The sequence below is a fragment of the Macrosteles quadrilineatus genome, unplaced genomic scaffold, assembly GCF_028750875.1.
Source record: "Macrosteles quadrilineatus isolate MER2022 unplaced genomic scaffold, UCM_ALF_1.0 Scaffold_7__1_contigs__length_78375512, whole genome shotgun sequence".
In the NCBI taxonomy this organism is placed as follows: Eukaryota; Metazoa; Arthropoda; class Insecta; order Hemiptera; family Cicadellidae; genus Macrosteles; species Macrosteles quadrilineatus.
The window spans coordinates 43,989,660-44,009,657 of NW_026542600.1; the positions used below are offsets into that span (position 1 = coordinate 43,989,660).

At 35.3% G+C, this 19,998-nt stretch overlaps 1 protein-coding gene across 3 annotated transcripts in view; it reads left to right on the forward strand.

The window, feature by feature from the left end:
• Positions 1 to 19,998, forward strand: part of LOC128998666 (uncharacterized) — a 102,078-nt gene that overhangs the window by 9,711 nt on the left and 72,369 nt on the right. For all 3 annotated transcript variants that reach the window (XM_054424892.1, XM_054424894.1, XM_054424893.1), the window contains exon 3: positions 16,165 to 16,478. In XM_054424892.1, the coding sequence (XP_054280867.1) occupies positions 16,165 to 16,478 (314 nt within the window). The remainder of the gene's footprint in view (positions 1 to 16,164; positions 16,479 to 19,998) is intronic.

Consider the following 19,998-nt stretch of genomic DNA (forward strand, 5'->3'; position numbering starts at 1 on the left):
AGTTCCTACGTCTCGGACCCCTTTTCCTCCATTTCCATAGAATTTTATGAATGCCTTTAATATTACCTTTATCTAATCGTCATAAACAGTTTTCACACTCCAGACAGCTCGCCTTGACTACTTCCTTCACCACTTCATACGTCGCGGACCTGTTTTCCTCCCTTCCCATAGCGTTTTAGGTTTGTAGATACCTTAAGCTATTGGTCATAAACAGATCCAACACTCCAGACAACTCGCCTTTACTACTTCCTTCACCACTTCCTGCGTCACGGACCTGTTTTCTCCCTTCTCATAGCATTTTAAGTTTGTAGATACCTTAATCTAATCGTCATAAACAGTTTCCACACTCCGGACAGCTCGCCTTGACTACTTCATTCATCACTTCCTACGTCTTCCTACGTCACTTCCTGACGTTTTCAGTAAGATTGATGATGTTATAGACAACTACTATAACTTAACAATAACTGTCGTAATAATCGGCAGATATATCCGCCTACTGTCCTCTATACACAAAATGCTATCTGATATATCCGCCTATAGTCCAGAAAGGATTAAATTCGGATTTGAAGTATCTAAATTTTATAACGTAAATTTTGTCACGGCAGTTCCTGCTTGATAGTGACTGGCGGTGGCTTTAGTTTAATTTGTTTTAGTCAACTCAATGGAAATTGTTACCATTTGGGGTTTGCCCAATAAACCTTTTTATTAAGTTATTCTCCCTAATTCATTGTTTTAATACCCATGGACTTGTAGGGAGAATTCTACTAATTGTTGCGGGCAATAGAATTAAGTTTTGGGAGTATTCTGAATTGAACAATTGCCAAGAAAAGTAACCAAAATTAATTTTAATTATACAACAGAAAATTCTTTGTTTCTGACATAGGCCTACTAATCGGAATTTACATTACACTGTGGTTTACAAAGGGTCCACCTCAAAATGTATTGTTAGAAGTTGGTATGTGATTGAAAAGTTCCGGAACAGTATAATATAATTTTTACCATCATAGAAAGTAATAAGAATTGGTATGTAAATAATAACCACAAATGTCTACTCTTTCAAGCTATTATTACTTTTTTATCCCTTAAGGGAGTTATGCCCATGAGGAGTAAGACAAAATTCTCAAATAGCGGCATAGGTCGAGTTTGGTACCAAATTAAAGGTCTTTGTTAGTTTAACACAACACCATAAACCCAAACTCAAACGGACAATGCATTCAAAAATTGTGTCATTTCCATTTGCATTGTCAATGTTCAAAGATTCCTTGAATTGGCAATACTGTCGCCAGCTAGAAGTCGAAAGAAAATCATAAACGTAAGCATAGGTCGATATGCACATCACATTTAAGGTCTTTATTAGTAGAATACAATGCCACAAATTTGAGCTAAAAAATAACAGCTGGGTAACAAATGGCAGCCGTCCAAAGATTCAAAATGGCAGATTTAAGAAATATTTAAATGGCAGCCATTTTTGAATCGTTTAAGTTTGGGTTTGCGGCAATGTGTTTTACTAAATAAGACCTTTAATTTGATACCAAACTCGACCTATGTTGCTATTTGAGAATGTTGTCGTAATACTCTTGGGCAGCCGGGGTAAACACAACAAAATGTGTAAGAGGTAAAAAAGTAATAGGCCTACTGTAATAGCTTGAAAGAGTAGATATTTTTATGGTTATTATTCATATACCAGTACATAGTTTTATTACTTTATCTATAATTGTAAAGAATATAATACACTGTTCCGGGACTTTTCAATCACACTGTATAGGCCCACTGTATTTTCTACTGAGTCCAAAAATAAAATGAAATCCTCATTTTTTTATGTAGCCCTAAGGGTCTTTAGCCTTAACTAAAATAAAAGTTTACGATTCCATGCACATGGGAGTTTTTCCGATAGTGGTTTGGATAGTTTACTCATCCTCAAGGTGATAGAATGAGTCTACCTCGTCACACGTAAAAAGACACTGCTACGGTTTTACGAGATTTTCTCGTCATGACGGGTTGGTGGTGGCGCCTGACAATGAATCAGTGAATTTTTTGTACCATGACTGTGTACAGAACATTGTCAATTAGTTGCTTTATATTTCACACCTGGGGCCCTATTTACTGACCGCACTACTTGAAAAGCGGCCAGTCAATTTCCAAATATTGTAAATGCATGTAATAAGTTTGTTCTCAATGGAAATAAATTAATTTATTCATTTTTTAAATGGTTGACTGTTGAGTTGAGTGTTGAGTCAATCACTTTCCAATCGTTTTGTCTATTGACAGTTAACTATTGACAGTTGCAATAACTAAGCTTTAACACAATTCAAAATAACATGAAACAAACCGATGAAGGGAACTAAAAGTTATTTGTCCTTAAATAGAGATGAAGAAAGTTAATATTTTTTTATACGTGTATTACCTGTATGTAATGAGGTTTAGCCTAAAACAAACCTCCATAGTTAAATTTATTTTTAATAGGCTACTTAAACAAGGCACTTAGGCAATCACTAAGATATAACCATAACCAGGCATAACCTCAATATCCACGGAGGAGGCTGCAGTTTACCTCAGTTTCTCCAAATATGACAAATTGAGATTGAGCGATTGAGAGAAAAGGATCAGAAATGTAGATCGAGAGGTTAGCTAGCTGCACTGTGATTGTTTAAAATGATGTTATCTGTATATCGTCACAGAAAACGTACTACTATAACCCAGAATGCCAACCGCATGGTAAAAAGCATTAAGCGGTTTGAGAGAGCTTTGCCTGTCAGCATTTATAGCAACGCTGGTGGCGCTGCCTACGGATTGACAGGCAAAGCTCTCTCAAACCGCTTAATGCTTTTTACCATGCGGTTGGCATTCTGGGTATAGTAGTACGTTTTCTGTGATATCGTGCGGTGTTAAACGAGTCGCTCAACTCACTAAGATTAAGATCTAAGATTGCCAACTCACTTCTCAACTACATTACATTACATTTACATTACATTACATTATTTGTCATGAGAGCCGAAGCCCCCTGACTACATACCCGGTACCTGTCGTGAGACTTACCCAGGCCCCATGATGTAGGCCGAAGCTTACGCATCAACCTTTTGCACATCATGGGCAGATGACTTAAGGTCATCAGGCTCACCGGCTGCCGAAGCAGACCCTTCGGAAAGAGGGTTGCCCCTCAATCCTAACCAGGGTTTCCGGCTACTTGTTTAAGCGTCACTCCACCTGGGTTCCACTAGGTCGGGACCTAGAGGTCCATGGTAGAGCGCCCCGACGCATTTAGTGCAAGTAACACTCGGGACCTATCTAATCCCTGACAGGCGAACCCGCCATCAATAGCCAGAAGGAAGGGGACCGTCAGCACGCTGACGGGGGGGACCCCAACCTCCCATTTACACCACTACCCGATCGAGGCCTTACCCAGTTGCTGGGAAACCAGAGATAGCCAGAGCGATAGATCCCCAGATACCCCTGGCGGGCTCGGACCCAGCACCCGATCTACTTCTCACTTCTCAACTGTTGGAATTCAAAAAAAAAAAAAAATACCAAACCCTGTTGTTGGTTGAGTTGAGTGTTGACGATTGACTCAACTCTCAACCATTTTAAAAATAGGGCCGAGTTCCTGATTGTGACAGAGACAAGATAAAGGTTTTTTATTTGGACATGAAAACTATGAAAGGCTGTTACTGCGGATGGTTATGAACCCTTTAGAGAACAATTCAGTTTTGATTATGGACCTAAAATTACAGTTGTTGATAACCTCTTAACCATTCCCGAGCGGCGGCTGCAGGGGAGCCCTACTCAGTACGCGACCAATAATTTGGCAAGGGTTAAAAAATTGATTTTTAAATTTTGATGTTTTCAACCTCAGGATGGTTGAAGTTAATTGACACATTTTTATCAAAATAATTTTTTTACAAGTTTTATTACCATAATTGTTGCGGCGTATCTTTACGTTCAACGCTTGAAAATTATGTTTAGAAAAAACCTTTATTTTTACCAAACTGTTTAAATGGTTAGGAAACAAAATGATAAGAACAATATTATGAATTCTTTATTTTTACCAAAACACAAAACAGACTTATCTAATCATAATACATTAAAAAAAGATTGATTCTGATCATTCAATCTAAACGTAATTTTCCATAAACAACAAAGCACATTCTAATGCACTGAATGAATATATTCCACTAATCTTATCCTTAGTATATTTACTTCACTGAAGAACACACAAACAGACTGTCTGGGCCAAACAATAACATGTGGATAACTCAGCCGATTTGTAAACAACAGATATTACGAGATTAGTGATGCCAACCCACCAATTAGAAATTTACAAAAAAAAAAAGATAACCCAACAATAATATTAATTAATGGCCTAAGGTGACGGCCAAGAAACAATATTAAAATACCTAAATGACGATACATGTTTTTCGTATATATGAGTCGTACGCTTGTACCTTTAGATTGAGTTGCTGCGTTTATATACGGCCAACGCGTGCAACGGAATAGTTTCGTTGACGTATATACAGGGGTGTTCATTAAGGGGTGTCACAAATTTCAGGGGCTGATGGTACTCATCAATCTTAACAAAAAAGTTCATATAATTATAAACATATAGGTCGAAACAATTTATGTTTAGTCGCTATCCCCCATTTTGTATTTTTTACAAGACAGTTTATATCTCAAAAATTATTCAAGCTATGGAAACCAAATTTTGCACATAGCCTACATTATTGTGCCAAGAAGCAATTAGAAAAAAAATGTAATTTTCTTTAAATTAACAATATGGCGGCCATTTGGCCCTTTGGAATGGCTGAAATTTTTTATTTGGTTGTCCGTTTGAGTTTAAACCTGCGGCATCGTATTTGACTAAATAGATCTTTAATTTGATGTACGTTGACCTATGCTTACATTTAAGATTGTTTTTTACTCCTAGCCGTTCCCCTGAGGGGGTTAGCGTGTCACTGAATTTAATGCTCAGTAACTTTGTACCAAGTTTTTTAGGTCTATCTTTATTATTACGCTGTGGCTACGAATACGGCTACCGTATTACCCTGGTGGGCTATACGGCTATGACGTCATTGGTAGACGACAAACGCAACCGGCAACCGTAGAAATTGAGGTTATGTTAGGCTATGTGTGTAGCAATACTTAGTTACTCGATTATTCCCAAATTGTATTACTAAGCTATGAAATTGAAAACATGTTCGCTATTAGAGCTAAAACTAGGCCTATTAATAGTTATACTGTGTTGTGACTTTGAATTAGAGTTCATAATAAGCACGCATTTGAATAAACTCTTTTATTGAAAGGTAATATTTACAACTGCAAATTGAAAAGGTAAACATTGTTTTGTAATTAATGACAACAGCTGATAATATACAGTATAAAGAATACTACAATCTCCCCCACTTATTTTGAACTCATTTTGTAACATAGTCTTTAAGGTAATCTGGAGCTTTATGAGTGCGGGTTGAACATCGTATTCGTGGTCGTGGTGATGTTGGTTGCAAGTTCTCTTCACCTGGTAATCTGACTAATTCTGGTACTTGCATAGGAACTTGCTGTTGCGGAAGTATGGGTACTTGCATTGGAACTTGTGGAATTTGATTAGGTACTTCTTCACATTCGTTGAAACGAACCTTCTTTAGGCCTACTTGAGTTTTCCGGAGTTGGTCTAGATGACGTTTCAGTGTTCTTCCAGAATCTAACCTTACAATATAGTGAAGAGTCCCTAGTTTCTGTATAATCTCACCAAATGTCCATATATATTTATTATTTTGTGAATACTCCCTAATGAGAACTCTCTCCCCCACATTGAATGTTCGAACTCTTATTATTGAAGGAGGATTCTTTGCCGGATGGTAAGGTTGAAGAGCATCCAGCTTGATGCGAATCCTACGATGAAGATATCGTTCTGCAGGTGATTGTCCATTTGAGAGAGGAGTGGCACGATATTGTTGAAGAATCTCTTGAACCTTTGTATGTATTTGACGATGGTCATCTTCCAATGCTTTTAATCTTTGCTTCAAAGTCTGGATAGTTCTTTCAGCAAGACCATTTGTAGCTGCATGTCCAGGTGCAATCAGTTTCTGGAAAATTCCATTGGATGAACAGTATTTCTTGAATTCTGCGCTGGTGAAAATTGTGGCATTGTCTGATACCATCACTTGAGGATAGCCATTAGATGAGAAAATGTTGTCGAGAAGAATAATAGTATTAGAAGTTGTAGGAGCATTTCTCAATACTTTAACTTCTACCCACTTTGACTTGGCACACACACAAACAAGAAAGTAGTGGTTTTGAAAAGGCCCCGCGTAATCTATATGAATACGCTCCCAGTTTTCTTCTGGCTCTACCCATGGATGAAGGGGTGCTTTGGGAGGATTGAATTTTATGTGGGCGCAAATTTCACACGATTGGACTAATTTCTCTATGTCCTTGTCAATCCCTTGCCAATAAACGTATCTTCGGGCTAATTGCTTCATCTTTGTAATACCAATGTGAGTAGCATGTAGTTGTTGTAAGACTTGAGGTTGAAGGCTGTTAGGGATGACAGCACGAGTTTCCTTGAAAAGTACTCCGTTGTCCAATGTGTATGGTAGGTCAGCAGAAGAAGACAAAAGTTTCCTTTTAATTTCTCTAAGATTTTGGTCAGCTTCAGTTTCCCGGGCTAGAATAGTTGCATTTAAATGTTCAGAAGATATTTCAAAAATTGTTTCTGAATGTAGCAAGGTAACTTCATTGTTTAGGAAAATGTCTAAGGTTTCAGACTGTTGAGTCACTGGAGCTCTGGATAAACAATCAACATTAGCATTTGCTTCCCCTTTCTTGAAACGTATTGAATAGTTAAACCCTGATAGAAAAGATGCATAACGGAGTAGACGGCTGGAAGTCATGGGTGGTAAGGATTTGCTTTCATGGAAAATTCTTGAAAGAGGGGCATTATCTGTAATTAAGGTGAAGTGAAGTCCATACAGATAATTGTAAAAATGACTGACTCCAAACACGATCGCAAGAGCTTCTCGATCGAGCTGACTGTAATTTCGCTCTGATGGAGTTAAGGATCTGGATGCGTAAGCGATCGGTTTCTCTTCATCGTCAATTATGTGACTCATTACAGCTGCAATTCCGGTAGGACTGGCATCACATGTTAGAACGATTGGACGATGGGGGTCATATGGTACGAGAACTCTTTTAGAAGTTATTTCCTCCTTGAGACAATCAAATGCAGTTTGACAATCTATTGACCAATGAAATCTTCTATTTTTCTGTAGAAGCTGTCGAAGAGGTGTTGTTTTTGTAGATAGGTCTGGGATGAACCGAGCGTAGTAGGTAACCATTCCAAGAAATTTCCGGACCTCATCAATATTCCTTGGTTGAGGCATATTACAAACAGCTCTAATCTTTTCTGGACTTTTTGAAATTTGATTGTACTTAATCACATGACCAAGATAGTCAATCTGTTCGCAAAAGAATTTGCATTTGTCTTTGTTTAGATGCAAGTCGTTCGCATGTAGACGGAATAGACACAACCGTAAATTATTGTAGCATTCATCTTTTGTTGTACCGTGCACGATTATGTCGTCAAAATAAACTTCAGTCTTTGGTAACCCGTTTAGAATTTGGCTTAGAATGCGATTGAATTCGGCAGGCGCGGTCTTGATTCCGAAACTAAGTCTGTGCATCAAGTATGTACCGCGGTGTGTAGTAATAGTTTGAATTTTGCTGCTTGGGGCATCAACTGGAATGTGCAAATAAGCCTTGTAAATATCAAGCTTGCAAAAATATTTAGAGTCTCGCAAACAGTGTAAAACATCTGGAATGTGTTTGATCGGGAAATTAGATGAAACAAGACGATCATTTACGCCTGTTTTGTAATCGACGCATAACCTCACTGTGCCATTTTCTTTAGGAATAACTACCAAAGGCGAACCCCAATCGCTAGCATCGACTTTAGATATTATGCCGGATGATTCAAGACTGTTGAGTTCTTCCTCAACCTGAGATCTAAGGGCAAACGGAACGTTACGTTCTTTGGTATACACAGGTTTAGCGTTTTCACGTAATTGAAGTGTAACTTTGTGGTTGGGCAAGCATCCAATTCTTTGGTCAAAAACTGTGGAAAATTCAGAAAATATGTCATCAATTGAATGGAAGGTTTCGGAGACATTGAAAAAGTTAGGTTGATTTGAACCATCATCTATTTCTTGTAGACTTATATGTAAGTGTCGAATCCACACTCTTCCTAGGACTGCTGGACAATTATCAGGAACTATATACATATCTTCAATTGATTTATGGTTTTTGTAAGTAACCTCAACTGTAACTTTGCCCAATGGTTTAAATACATTATTTGTATAAGCACGGAAATACACATTAGTTGGGTCAAGTTTGACGTTGAGATTTAACTCATTGAAAGCCTTTTCTGGTATTAATGTAAATCCTGCTCCGGAATCTATCTCAAAACGCATTGGCTTGTTATCAATTGAAACTGTAGCAAAATACTTTTGTGAATCGGGTAAATTTGATCGTTCGTTCTGGTCAAATATGTCTATGATATTAGGTTTGGTAACTGGATGAACTTCAGTGATTTGATTTAAGCCTAGCGGAATGTCATCAGAGGTTGAAGAAATGTACTTTGTTGAATTGAACTTAGATTGATTGGTAGAAGACTTATTTTTCATTTGGGTTGAAATGCAAACTTTGGCTACATGGCCTTGTTTCGAACAGGAAGTGCAATGAAGTGATGACTTGCTAGTGCGACACTCAGTTGCGCGGTGATTATTTCTACCGCATCGAAAGCAAAGATCTCCAAAACCTAGGCGATTGAAATCTACTTTTGATTGAGAACGATAAGTATGACCAGAATTTGGATTCTTACGGTAGTTTGAACGACTTCTCTGATGTTTTGTACCTACATTTGAAAGTTTATTGATATCTACATCAGTTGGAATTGAATGCTGATGTTTGTTCAAAGCCTGGGTCTCTAATCGGGAAGCTTCCAAAGCAGTAGCTTTGGTTACAATGTCTTTGAATGAAGTAGTGTCTGATTGTAATAACTGTTCTCGAATCCAGTCATCTTTTAAGCCTCTTATGAATTGAGCTCTTAAAAATGTATCTGAGACTGAAACTTGTTTTGAACATTCACACTGGACTGTAAATTCACATTCAGACAGGTCTTTTTGTAGTGAAGCTATGTATTCAGGAATTGATTGATTTGCTTTTTGATAAGTGTTTAAAAAGTAATGTTGTGAAACTACTATGTTTCTGTGTGGTGAAAGCATGTCACGTAGTGATTTGACCAAAGTAGCAAAATCTAGGTCTTTGATAGGTTTTTCAGGTCCAATTAATGATGAAAGATTATTGTAGTGAACAGAGCCAATTGAAGCGCTAAGAAGTTGTGCTTTTTTCCTTTCATCTGAGATGTTTTTGACAGCAAGATAATTTTCAAAGCGTTCCAAATAGTTTTTATATTTTTCCTTTTTCTGATCGAAATTTTCAAATGGTTGAATACTTACTAACGTATTACTCTGCTGTACTGGAGGTTGAAGTTGAAGTTTTTCGGTAATCTTCGTTGCAAGTGTAGCTGCAAGTGTGACTTGGCTCTCATTGAATGCTTTCAGTAGTGCTGTAAATTGTTCTGCATCCATAATGTACAAAATCGAAATTTAGAAAAGGTTTTAAATCCAAATAATGAGTAGAAATTTTGAAAAACTTTTTCTCGTCGCCAATTGTTGTGACTTTGAATTAGAGTTCATAATAAGCACGCATTTGAATAAACTCTTTTATTGAAAGGTAATATTTACAACTGCAAATTGAAAAGGTAAACATTGTTTTGTAATTAATGACAACAGCTGATAATATACAGTATAAAGAATACTACATACTGAATGATTATTTATTTTGCCCATAAAAATAAATATATAAATTAATTAATTTAAGCTAGGCCTTACCAACTTGGTCTTTACAAAACGATTTACTTTCTTTATTTCAAATATATTTTGAATAAGTCCTATGTTTATGTTTTTGTATTGATTATTGCCGTTACAGTATGTTTTTCTTTAATTCGATTTAACACTAGTTTAATATCCTGTCTGAATTTAAATTGATTTTATGAGTTTTAGACATGATTTCACATTTTTAATGCTCTCCCCTTTAAATTATGAGGGTCAGACGAAAGAGTCAAAATGACACAAGTTATCGGATGGAAGTACTAAGTCAGGAAGTAAAGCCTAAGTCAAAGTCATCTTTATTGTCACAAAACGTTTTTTTAAATGCTCTGGCACATCCAGACAAAACAGGTGACATTGTCAAACTATACTAAAATAAACTAGCTTTTTGGTAAAAATAAATACATAGTAACAAAACAAACAATTCACATTGATTTGTCTTCGAGAAACTGATCTATACTATAATAATTCTTTTCCAACAAAAATTCAAAATTTTTTTTCTTTAAAAGATACTAATCCTATTATAGATTTGTAGTACCCAGGCAAATTGTTAAAAAATCTTTTACCCATATAAGAAGGTGTCCTTTCCACAAGATTTAATCTGTGTATAGGATATTGAAAATCCATATGAAATCTAGTGTTATAATATTGCCGATTATTTTCACTGTGGAGTTTTTCAAAATTTGATTTCACATACAATAAACATTTAAGAATATACAAATTAGGGACGGTTAGAATCTTTAGTTCTTTAAAAAGTTGTTTGCAAGAATGTTTTACGGGTTTAAAAATCATAATTCTAAGTTTTCTTTTTTGAAGTTTAAAAAGTTTATACGAATCAGAGGTGACGCCCCAAAGCTATATTCCATACTGTAAAATTGACGAAAATAAAGCGTGATAAATCATTAGTCTAGTGTTTAAATCAACAACATTTCTTAGGACCATCATTTGAAAACATACTGAATTTAACTTTTTAGAGGTGTTATGAATGTGATTCTTCCAATTCAATAAACTATCTACGTCAATTCCTAAAAATTTAGCTGTGTTGCTAAGATTTATTTTTTCATCATCAAAATAAACAAAGCCTTCAAGATCGTCCCTACACTGAGCAGTTTGAAATTTTATTATTTGTGTTTTAATGTGGTTCATTTTCAAACCGTTAACTTTAAACCATTTTGACAGATCTTGAAGAGCTTGATTCAAGGCTAAACTTAGTTCATGACTGTTTTTTGATTTAATGATGGCTGTCGTATTGTCAGCATATAACAACAAACTAGGTTTAACATTCTTAGGTAGATCATTTATGTACATCAAAAACAGTAACGGTCCTAATATAGAGCCCTGAGGCACCCCATAACAATCTTTTCCCATTCAGAAGCATACTTAATGTTTTCTTTAATAATAACTGTTCTTTGAAAGCGATCGCTTAAATATGATTTCAACCACAAAATAACTGATTCTGAGAATCTATAGGAGGATAATTTATCAAGAAGAATTTGATGGTGTACACTATCAAAGGCTTTGGATAGATCACAGAACACGCCAATAGTGCTCTGTGACCCATCCAAGCTCTGTGTTATTGAATTTACAAAATGAGCCACAGTGGAAATGGTACTTCGATTTTTCCTAAAACCAAACTGTTCATCAGCTAATAAGTTATTGGATTCCAGAAAATAGGACATTTGATTGAATGCAATTTTTTCAAATCTCTTTGAAAAAGAAGGCAGGACAGAAACAGGTCGGTAGTTATCTGAATTACTCTTAGAACCTTTTTTAAATAATGGCTTCACCTCTGCATACTTCAAATGATTAGGTAGAGTGGTATTGGAAAGTCTGATTGATGATTATGGACAATGGCTCAGCAACAAACTTAATTATTTTTTTTATCATAGTAGTTGAAATCCCATCCCAACCAGCCGTTTTTTTATCGCTTAGTGACTTGACTATTTTGATAACTTGCTGAGGTGTAACTAAACTAAAGTTAAAAATTGGAATATCAGGCCTATGTGTGATTGATTTTTTTACTAGTTCCATTGCCTTACTCTTGGAAAAATTTACCCCTAAATCCTTCCCTACCTCAATAAATTTAGAATTAATGTGACTTGCAATAACTGTGCCATCTGAGACTAACTTGCTAGCCTATCAATAACTAAATCAGGAAAAGAATTATTGATTGGCTTGTAACCAAGTTCGGCTTTAACCACAACCCATGCTGCTTTTTATTACTAGCCTTATTTATATAACTACAATTATACATTTTCTTTGCTAGGTTACAAACAGATTTCAAAACTTTTTTGTTCATTTTTACATAGCCAATAAAGTTAACATCAGTAGAACTCTTTGCTAAGTTGCTTAACATTATTTTCTTTTGACTTGAAATTTGAATACCTTGTGTTATCCATTTTTTATTTACTATTTTCTTTTTAATTTTAACAGGTTTGAAAGGGAAAGATTCCTCAAAAATTCTTTGAAAAGAACCAAAAAAATTATTGCTGTTTGTAAAAAGGTCTTCATTTTTTTGTAGTATTCCACTTCATTTTACTGATAGAGTTTATAAATTTATTAATATTTCTTTCAGAAAAAATTCTTTGCGTAAAAGAAGTGTGTAATTTTTGTCTATCCTCATCATTTCCCTGTGAAGAAATAAAAAGAGACCTGTGGTCAGAAAGACCAGTTTCAATATTCATACAGATTTTTGTATCAATTGGCTTAGTTTTAAGTGTTATGATATTATCTATGCATGAAATTTTGTTCGGCGTAATTCTTGTTGGTGATTCTATATTTATACCAAGACAAAAATATCTAACAAATTCAAAAAATCCAATCTCTGTTGTGGAAAAGTACATGTATCCAAAATGTCAACATTAAAGTCACCTACAATATAAACAACATTAGAACCTAGCTCTTTCTGCAGTAAAATAAACACATTTTCTAATTTATTAAAAAAAAATAAAAAAAAGCCAATGTTCATTTAAGCTAAGCACAGATATATTAGACTCAAGTAAAAGTAGATCCAATTCATTTTTTTTCTGTAATTCCTCCTTGTATATATTCAAGTGCATTAACCATGCATATTTTTTACTTAACCTAGCTTCCTCACAGATAGGCCATACAAAAGATTTCTTTTTGGGTTTTCTGCTATTATTATTTAAAAAAGAACCATGATTTGAATTACACATTACGCAAAAGTTTTTAAAATTTATGTAATTGGTACCTGTGGCTTCACAGGGGAGTTTTTTTGGTGATGTGATTTGTCATTAGAAAACAGGCTTGTTGAAGACTGCAGATCCACTGTAGGGAGACCAACACGGGCTGTGTATCCACCAGATTGCTGATGGTTCTGCTCAACAGGTGAACTGCAGACAGGGATTACTGGAGGTGAATGTGGCGCGCCCCAAGGAGAACCCATCCTGATACCCCCTCCAGAGATCTGCTGTCTATTCTCTGAAGATCGACATCTGTTGATTGCTAGTTGTAATTTATCAACAAACTCTGTATGAGTCAGTCCTTTCCATAGAGGTCTTCTGCTTGTCCTTTGATCATTTGTTACAATTACTATTTTTGCATTTGTGTTCTTTTGATAACCAGCTATTTTAGTCGCAAAATGTAGGGGATCAATGAGATCTCGCACGCAGCCCATTGGGGAGCAAATAAGTCTGTGAAGTTTTCTCTCTTTGAAAGCTGTTTCAAGTTCTTCAAAAGCTTGGTCATAATCAGTCACAGAGGGCTTGCTATCATAGGTTGGCTTGGTCATGAGACTAAAAACTGTTGCCTCATTCTTATTTACCTGGCAAGCCAAAAAGTCACTAAGGCAGCTGGAGGGCTCCTTACGAATAGCAACAGCCACACCCGCTGTCATATTCCTGTCATGATGTAGATCTCTTGATATTGTGTGAGCGAACGCAGTTTCTGGGTCATTTTTAAATTTCTCAAGGTACTCCCTCATATCTGCCTCAACCAGAGCAATGTTTTTAGCATGCTCTAGCTCTTCAGCCAGAGAGGTTGGCTCGAGTCCGTTACTGGATTGTGAGGGAAGTGGTGGGAATTCCTTCAGCGACATTGCAGCAGGTGTTGACCTCGCAGGTCTCGCTGACGCACTCTCCTCAACACCAACAACTGTACTTTGCATTTTGATGTTAGCCTGAACACTGTTTACAATTGATTCAACAAGTGTTTTTTTACCTCCATAGTTGAGATGAAGTCCATGACTTGTGAAGCAACTTCTATGCAATTGAGTTATGTCAATGTAGGAGAGATCTGTATTTCCAAGCAATTTTTTTATGTTTTTGTTCATGATGTCAATTTTTGTATTCAATCTGTTGCAATCAAACCTATGTGGGATACTGACAACATACAGGTTTGTCCTTGAGGAAACATTGATAAGATTTTTGAGACTAAAACTGTTTACTATGTTCACTGGATGAGCTTGCTGTTCAGAATCATTACAGCCTGCTATAAATACAGCATGGCCCTTCTTTGAAAGGTTTCTTGTAAGTTGACTCAAATTCTTAGCTACATAACTGAAGTTGCCTCCTGAAGCAGCCACAACAGATACATTGTATTCTTTCATTCTTTCCCAAGTTTATTTTCCATCATGTGGGAAATATTTCTCCCATGGCTATTAGATACCACAAGTAACTGAGGTTTGTTTTTCGCTGATTCATTTTGAGTTGTCACAACATTCAATATTGACTTTTTTTGGCTTTTTTTAAATGTTTTTGTCTTTGTCTTGGAGTTTAAATTAGCAGCAGGAGAAACAGGTTTCTGGTTCAGTATTTCGATTTCATCATCAGAGCTATCAGATATCAAATCAAATCTATTTTTAGTGGGCAAAGAAAAAGCTGAGTTGAATTTGTTGGGTGAATACTTTGTCTTGTTTCTGGGGGTCAAATAACCTTCTTTGGCTGAGATTGTCGATTTTATTCTTGAATGACTTCGTTAAGCTGTATACTGTAATCGAAATTTCTTTTTCGCTTAGTTGGTCTTCAAGCTTTTGTATTTTTACAAAGCATTCTTCTTTCAACAGGTTGGAGAAAGAGCTTGCATCTTTTTAATTTTTTGTTTGAGTTCCTGTATTGATAAGTGTTTTGGGGGTCAGATAACATAAATATTCTTTATTATCCTCTAATTTAGTCTTCAGCTCCCTAATCAGTTTATCTCGAGCGTTTCTATTTCATTCTTTAAGTTTTCATTTTTCTTCTTAAGTTTGCAAATTTCTTCGATTAGTTCTCTCCATTTTCTTGTTCAGCAACTCGCAGAGAAGTATGTTGGAATGTTATAAAATAAATAGGCCCAAGTCCTAAATAAAAGCACGCAACAGCTTGAAAATTGAGTGTGGCGATTAATATTTGTTAAATAAAAAGACACATTGATGTAGGCTATCTTAGATTTTTTTATTTTTAGTTATTCACATCAATGGATAGGCTACAGCTATACCATTTAAAAGGTACACGAACATAATAGCCTAGATAAGATAATACTCCATTTAATAGGACAAATAATAAACATTTGCTATTTTAATTAATAAATAAAAAACCGGTACTCCAGCCCTATCTTCAAATTCTCTAAGGGTCCTCCACCTCCACTTCTTTCTTGTCATCCTTAGACACACCATACCACAAGTAAATATCAATGTACCGACTAGTGATGATACATTAAACGATAACCAATAACGCCAGGGGGTAATCGTTATAAAGTTAAACTCAATTAGTTAATTTTTTTAAGAAGGTAGATAGGGCTTTAAAGTGATTAAGTTGTATATTGAATTGAAAAGTTAGTTATTACTTCAGGATGGACCCAGGCCTTGCGGTATTATCATTTGGATGAAATCCATTGGTTATCTGGCGAGATTTTAACCCAGGATCTCAGAGACCAAAGTCCCACGATCTACCACCACTAGACCAGCTTGCTCCCCGGTATATATTTGAATTATCTAGGTTCAAAATGAATAACGGAGAATTGTTTTGCATCCAGAATACAGTTGAATCATTTCTGGACAAAATACAAGGCTAATGTACTATTCCTTAGGGTTAGATTTTATAGCTTTGCTAGGCTTTGTTGGTGCCTAAGCTTATTTCTAATCTACTTTTTAATAAAAAATAACGTTTAGCAGAAGTAGTTTTATCAGACAATTCATCAATCTAGAGTTTCTGTCAAACCCCTTCAATCCTTTCTGAAGAAAATAACTGTAGGCATTCCATCCTGTTGAATACAACAAATCTGATTTTTTCAGGTATTCTCCAAGTCTACCGATGGAAGAAGATGATCTCCCAGTCTCTGAGGTTGCTGCCGAATCTGGATCACATCCACTTTCTTTACCTTCCCCAGTGAACTTCCTCCCGCAAGCTGTTAGGTCATCAACCTCTCAGGCTCCTGTGTTAGGTAAAACTCAGGCCAAAAAACGACTCCTAGCCTTCTCCATGACCAAGCAAGGCGGAGGAGCTGGTGTTTCATTCAATTTGACCAAGAAAACCGCCATTAACAAAGAAACGGCCAAGGGGTTTAGTGATGAAAAGGATGAGAACAAGAAGAAACCACCAAAGAAAGGTTATTATACTTTATTCAAATATTTAAGCATAAGCTGAATTACATAGCCGTTGTTTCTTAGTTGTACTGTGTTATTCTCTTCAGGAGATAAAGATTTATATTGATTTGTAAGGTAGGGCGTTTTAACAAGTGAAATTACCTCAGGGCATTTAACCTGATATTGGCCCCGACTTGATATTACCCAGGCATTTTACATAACTAGTTTAAAATACCTAATATTATTGTTGCTAATCAATTGTGGATAAAATATAAGAATTGCGTATTAGATTGAAGCTGTATAAGGGTTGCCACCTATTATGAAGACTTGAACAGCATATACAGGTATTCTATGCCAATTTGTGTGACCTTTGAAAAATACTTGGATTATGCATTAGTCATTCAATTATGAACTTTCAAAATATCTATTAATGCGAGTGTGAGTGATAACATTTGTGGTTAAATACAATTTGTTATACAGTAGAACCTCGATACCGGTAACAAGACTCTCAATGGGAATATTGAATAAGACTTGTTATCAAGGTTGACTTCTTATCGAGGTTTGCAACAACATTTGATAAGGGCTAAAATAAAATTCAAGGGGATTAGAAAATGACACTTGTTAAGAAGGGGTGACTTTTTACCGAGGGTCTTGTTATCAAGGTTCCATTGTAATATAAAACGGTTGGGAAGTGAAAATTAAAACTCAGGGGGATTTTGGTTGTGAAATTCCCATTGCAAGATTTGTCGTTATGCATATACAATTATGCATTTGACATTGTCATATTAAATCTGTTGTATTCTAAGGCAGATGCCAATCAAATCTGATGCTAACCGACCTGACCAGAGTGCAGCTGGTCCAAAAGAGACGCTTGTTCATAGCTACCACCTCAAATCAACGTCACTTTTGTCAAGCTACAAAGAAAGGAACAAATCACACATTTTCTGTGTTTGGGTGCGGATGATCTGGAAAAGGACAACAATATAATACTACTCATGCACATACCATTATTGGTGTACCCAGGGGGATAGAGGTTTGGAAGTTCAACCTTCCCTTCGCTTCAAAATATTCAGTAGGGACTTTATTCCAATATACATGTATTCAAATTTATCTTTATTTACATATAAACCAGTTTTTACCCCATAAAACCCTGTGCTCACTGTCTGGTCATGCATGCTGGTTCGCAAACTTGTTCAAATAAATGTAGGTTTACATGTTTGTACCAAATTTCATCAAAATCGGATGATTTTTATTTGAGTTATCGTGGTAACGGACTAACCCATAATTTTATGAATTTGAACGGATTCTGGGGACATCAAAACAAAAAAGTAAATCGGATCTCAGTCTACGTCCTACCATGAGACATACTCTAATAGCCTTATTCATATGGGACATTCGTTGAAACACATTTTGTGCATTGTCATTGTTAATTCTTAACAATAAAAGCAGAATCTTTACATCTCCTGATATCACCCACTGAAGTAACATTTGCCATTCAAATGAAAATTTGAACTCAAGCCAGGTGTTTACTTTCAATTTTAGATGTCATCACTTCCAGTTCTTCTTCTACCAATCCCCAACCTCCTAGTACCAGAGACTACTCCAGATCCCAAGATATTTTAGTTTTACATTTTTATATTTTCGTCCAAATTTTTTAAATCAAAACAAAATCTTTAAGTAAATATTACCAAACAGTTTTCATAATTATAAAAAAAAGTAAATTAGGTAAATCTACGTTCTTAATTTTTGTTTATGTAAATATTACCAAACAGTTTTCATAGTTATAAAAAAAAGTAAATTAGGTAAATCTACGTTCTTAATTTTTGTTTATAAAAAGTCAACTGAGAATACTGTTTTTAGATTTGTTTATTTTCAGTTAATAATCTGCAAGTAACTAATCACAACCATGTTTCTGAATGTTTAACAAGGTTTATCTATTTTTAGTTAAGATTCAGTCTATGTTTTTAGTTACAATATACAGTCTGATAAAAACTGAAAAAAAAAAACAATGCAATAGGTATTCTGGGCTAACATTGGTTTGCATTTTTATTAGAAAAGTACCCTTGTAGCAAACCTGCAGACTGAGATAAAACTAGCTAGCTAAAGAATAGCTTTTTTGTTAGGCTTTTATTCAAACAGGTTCATAGTCGGGTATGGAAAGGAATTGTATACTTTCATTCATAGCAGATTTTTAAGCAGGTATTCTCTCAATGAATACCATAGGTTTTACTGAATAATTTTTTAGCTAAAATGTAAAGCCTACAATTAAATACAGAAACTTAAAGGATATGAAGAATATGTATTCGTAAGCATTAAGTGGGCATCTATGCATTGACTATTAGGAATCCAACCTAAAATACCAAACCAACAAATCTCCAGGCAACAAAGAAAAAAAAAACAAATAGAGGAAAAAATTTCATGTATAGCCAAATTTGGTACGGTTGTAGAGGAAGGGTCCTTAAAAAACATACTAAAAGTCCTGGTCGGCGGGGGTGGAGCTAAGGGGGCTCTAAAGGTCCCTTTTTTAGGTTTTTTGTAAATAACTAAAAAACTATGGCCTCAAGCAAAAAGCGTGTTATATGTTTAAATAATCTACGTGTAATTATATACAAGGAAGGTCCTATTAAGTAGAATTATTACTTTTAGAGATATGGAGGGAAGAACATGGAAATCTGTATTTTAAATATATTTTTCCGACAGTTACCTGACAGTGTGGGCTTCCTAGCACTGATTATAGCACAGAAAGTTGTTAATTGCTGCATTTACTTACTTTTGCCACACTCTTTTTTTACCGCAATCCAGTATTCCAACAAAACAACACAAAACAGTTTACTTTTACTTAGGGATGGACGAGATTGGATTTTTAGTTCGAGACGAGACGAGACGAGATTTTTTATTTCTCATAAAATTTCGAGACGAGATCGAGACGGGATTTCCCTTCTCATACACAACGGGAAATGCACGTTCGGAATTTTTACCTGATTTTGTAACATTGTTAGATGACTGTTTAAATACAAAAATAATGATAATAGGCAAGAATATTTACAATCTTTTATTAAAAAACATCAGCATAACATTTTTTTTATTAATCACGCCTAAATTATTAAAAATGCCTACGATTAGGAAACATAGTGATATCAGTTAGGATAGAGTTCAACTTATCCTAAAATAAAATAAATCATAAAATAAAATATTAATTTGTATAAAATAGTTACTTGTTTTGACTTTTTTTGTAGTAATAAAACATTCCTCACACTGCTAACACTTCAAAACTAAACAAACAAAACTTCTCAAATGTTATTAAAATAATTTAAGTAATATTTACATTTGAAGAATTAATTAATTAAGAACGCCTTCGCAAAGGAAACGCAACTACAACACGCGCCTGTATTGCGGGTATTGCATTGACTTTCTGCAGGCGTTTTTAATTTTTTTTTTTTTTTTTTTTTTTTATTCTCGTCTCGATAAAAATCTCGGCCAAAAAGAAATCTCGTCTCGTGTAACGAGATTTAAAATTTCCCGAAAATTTCCCGAAATTTCGAG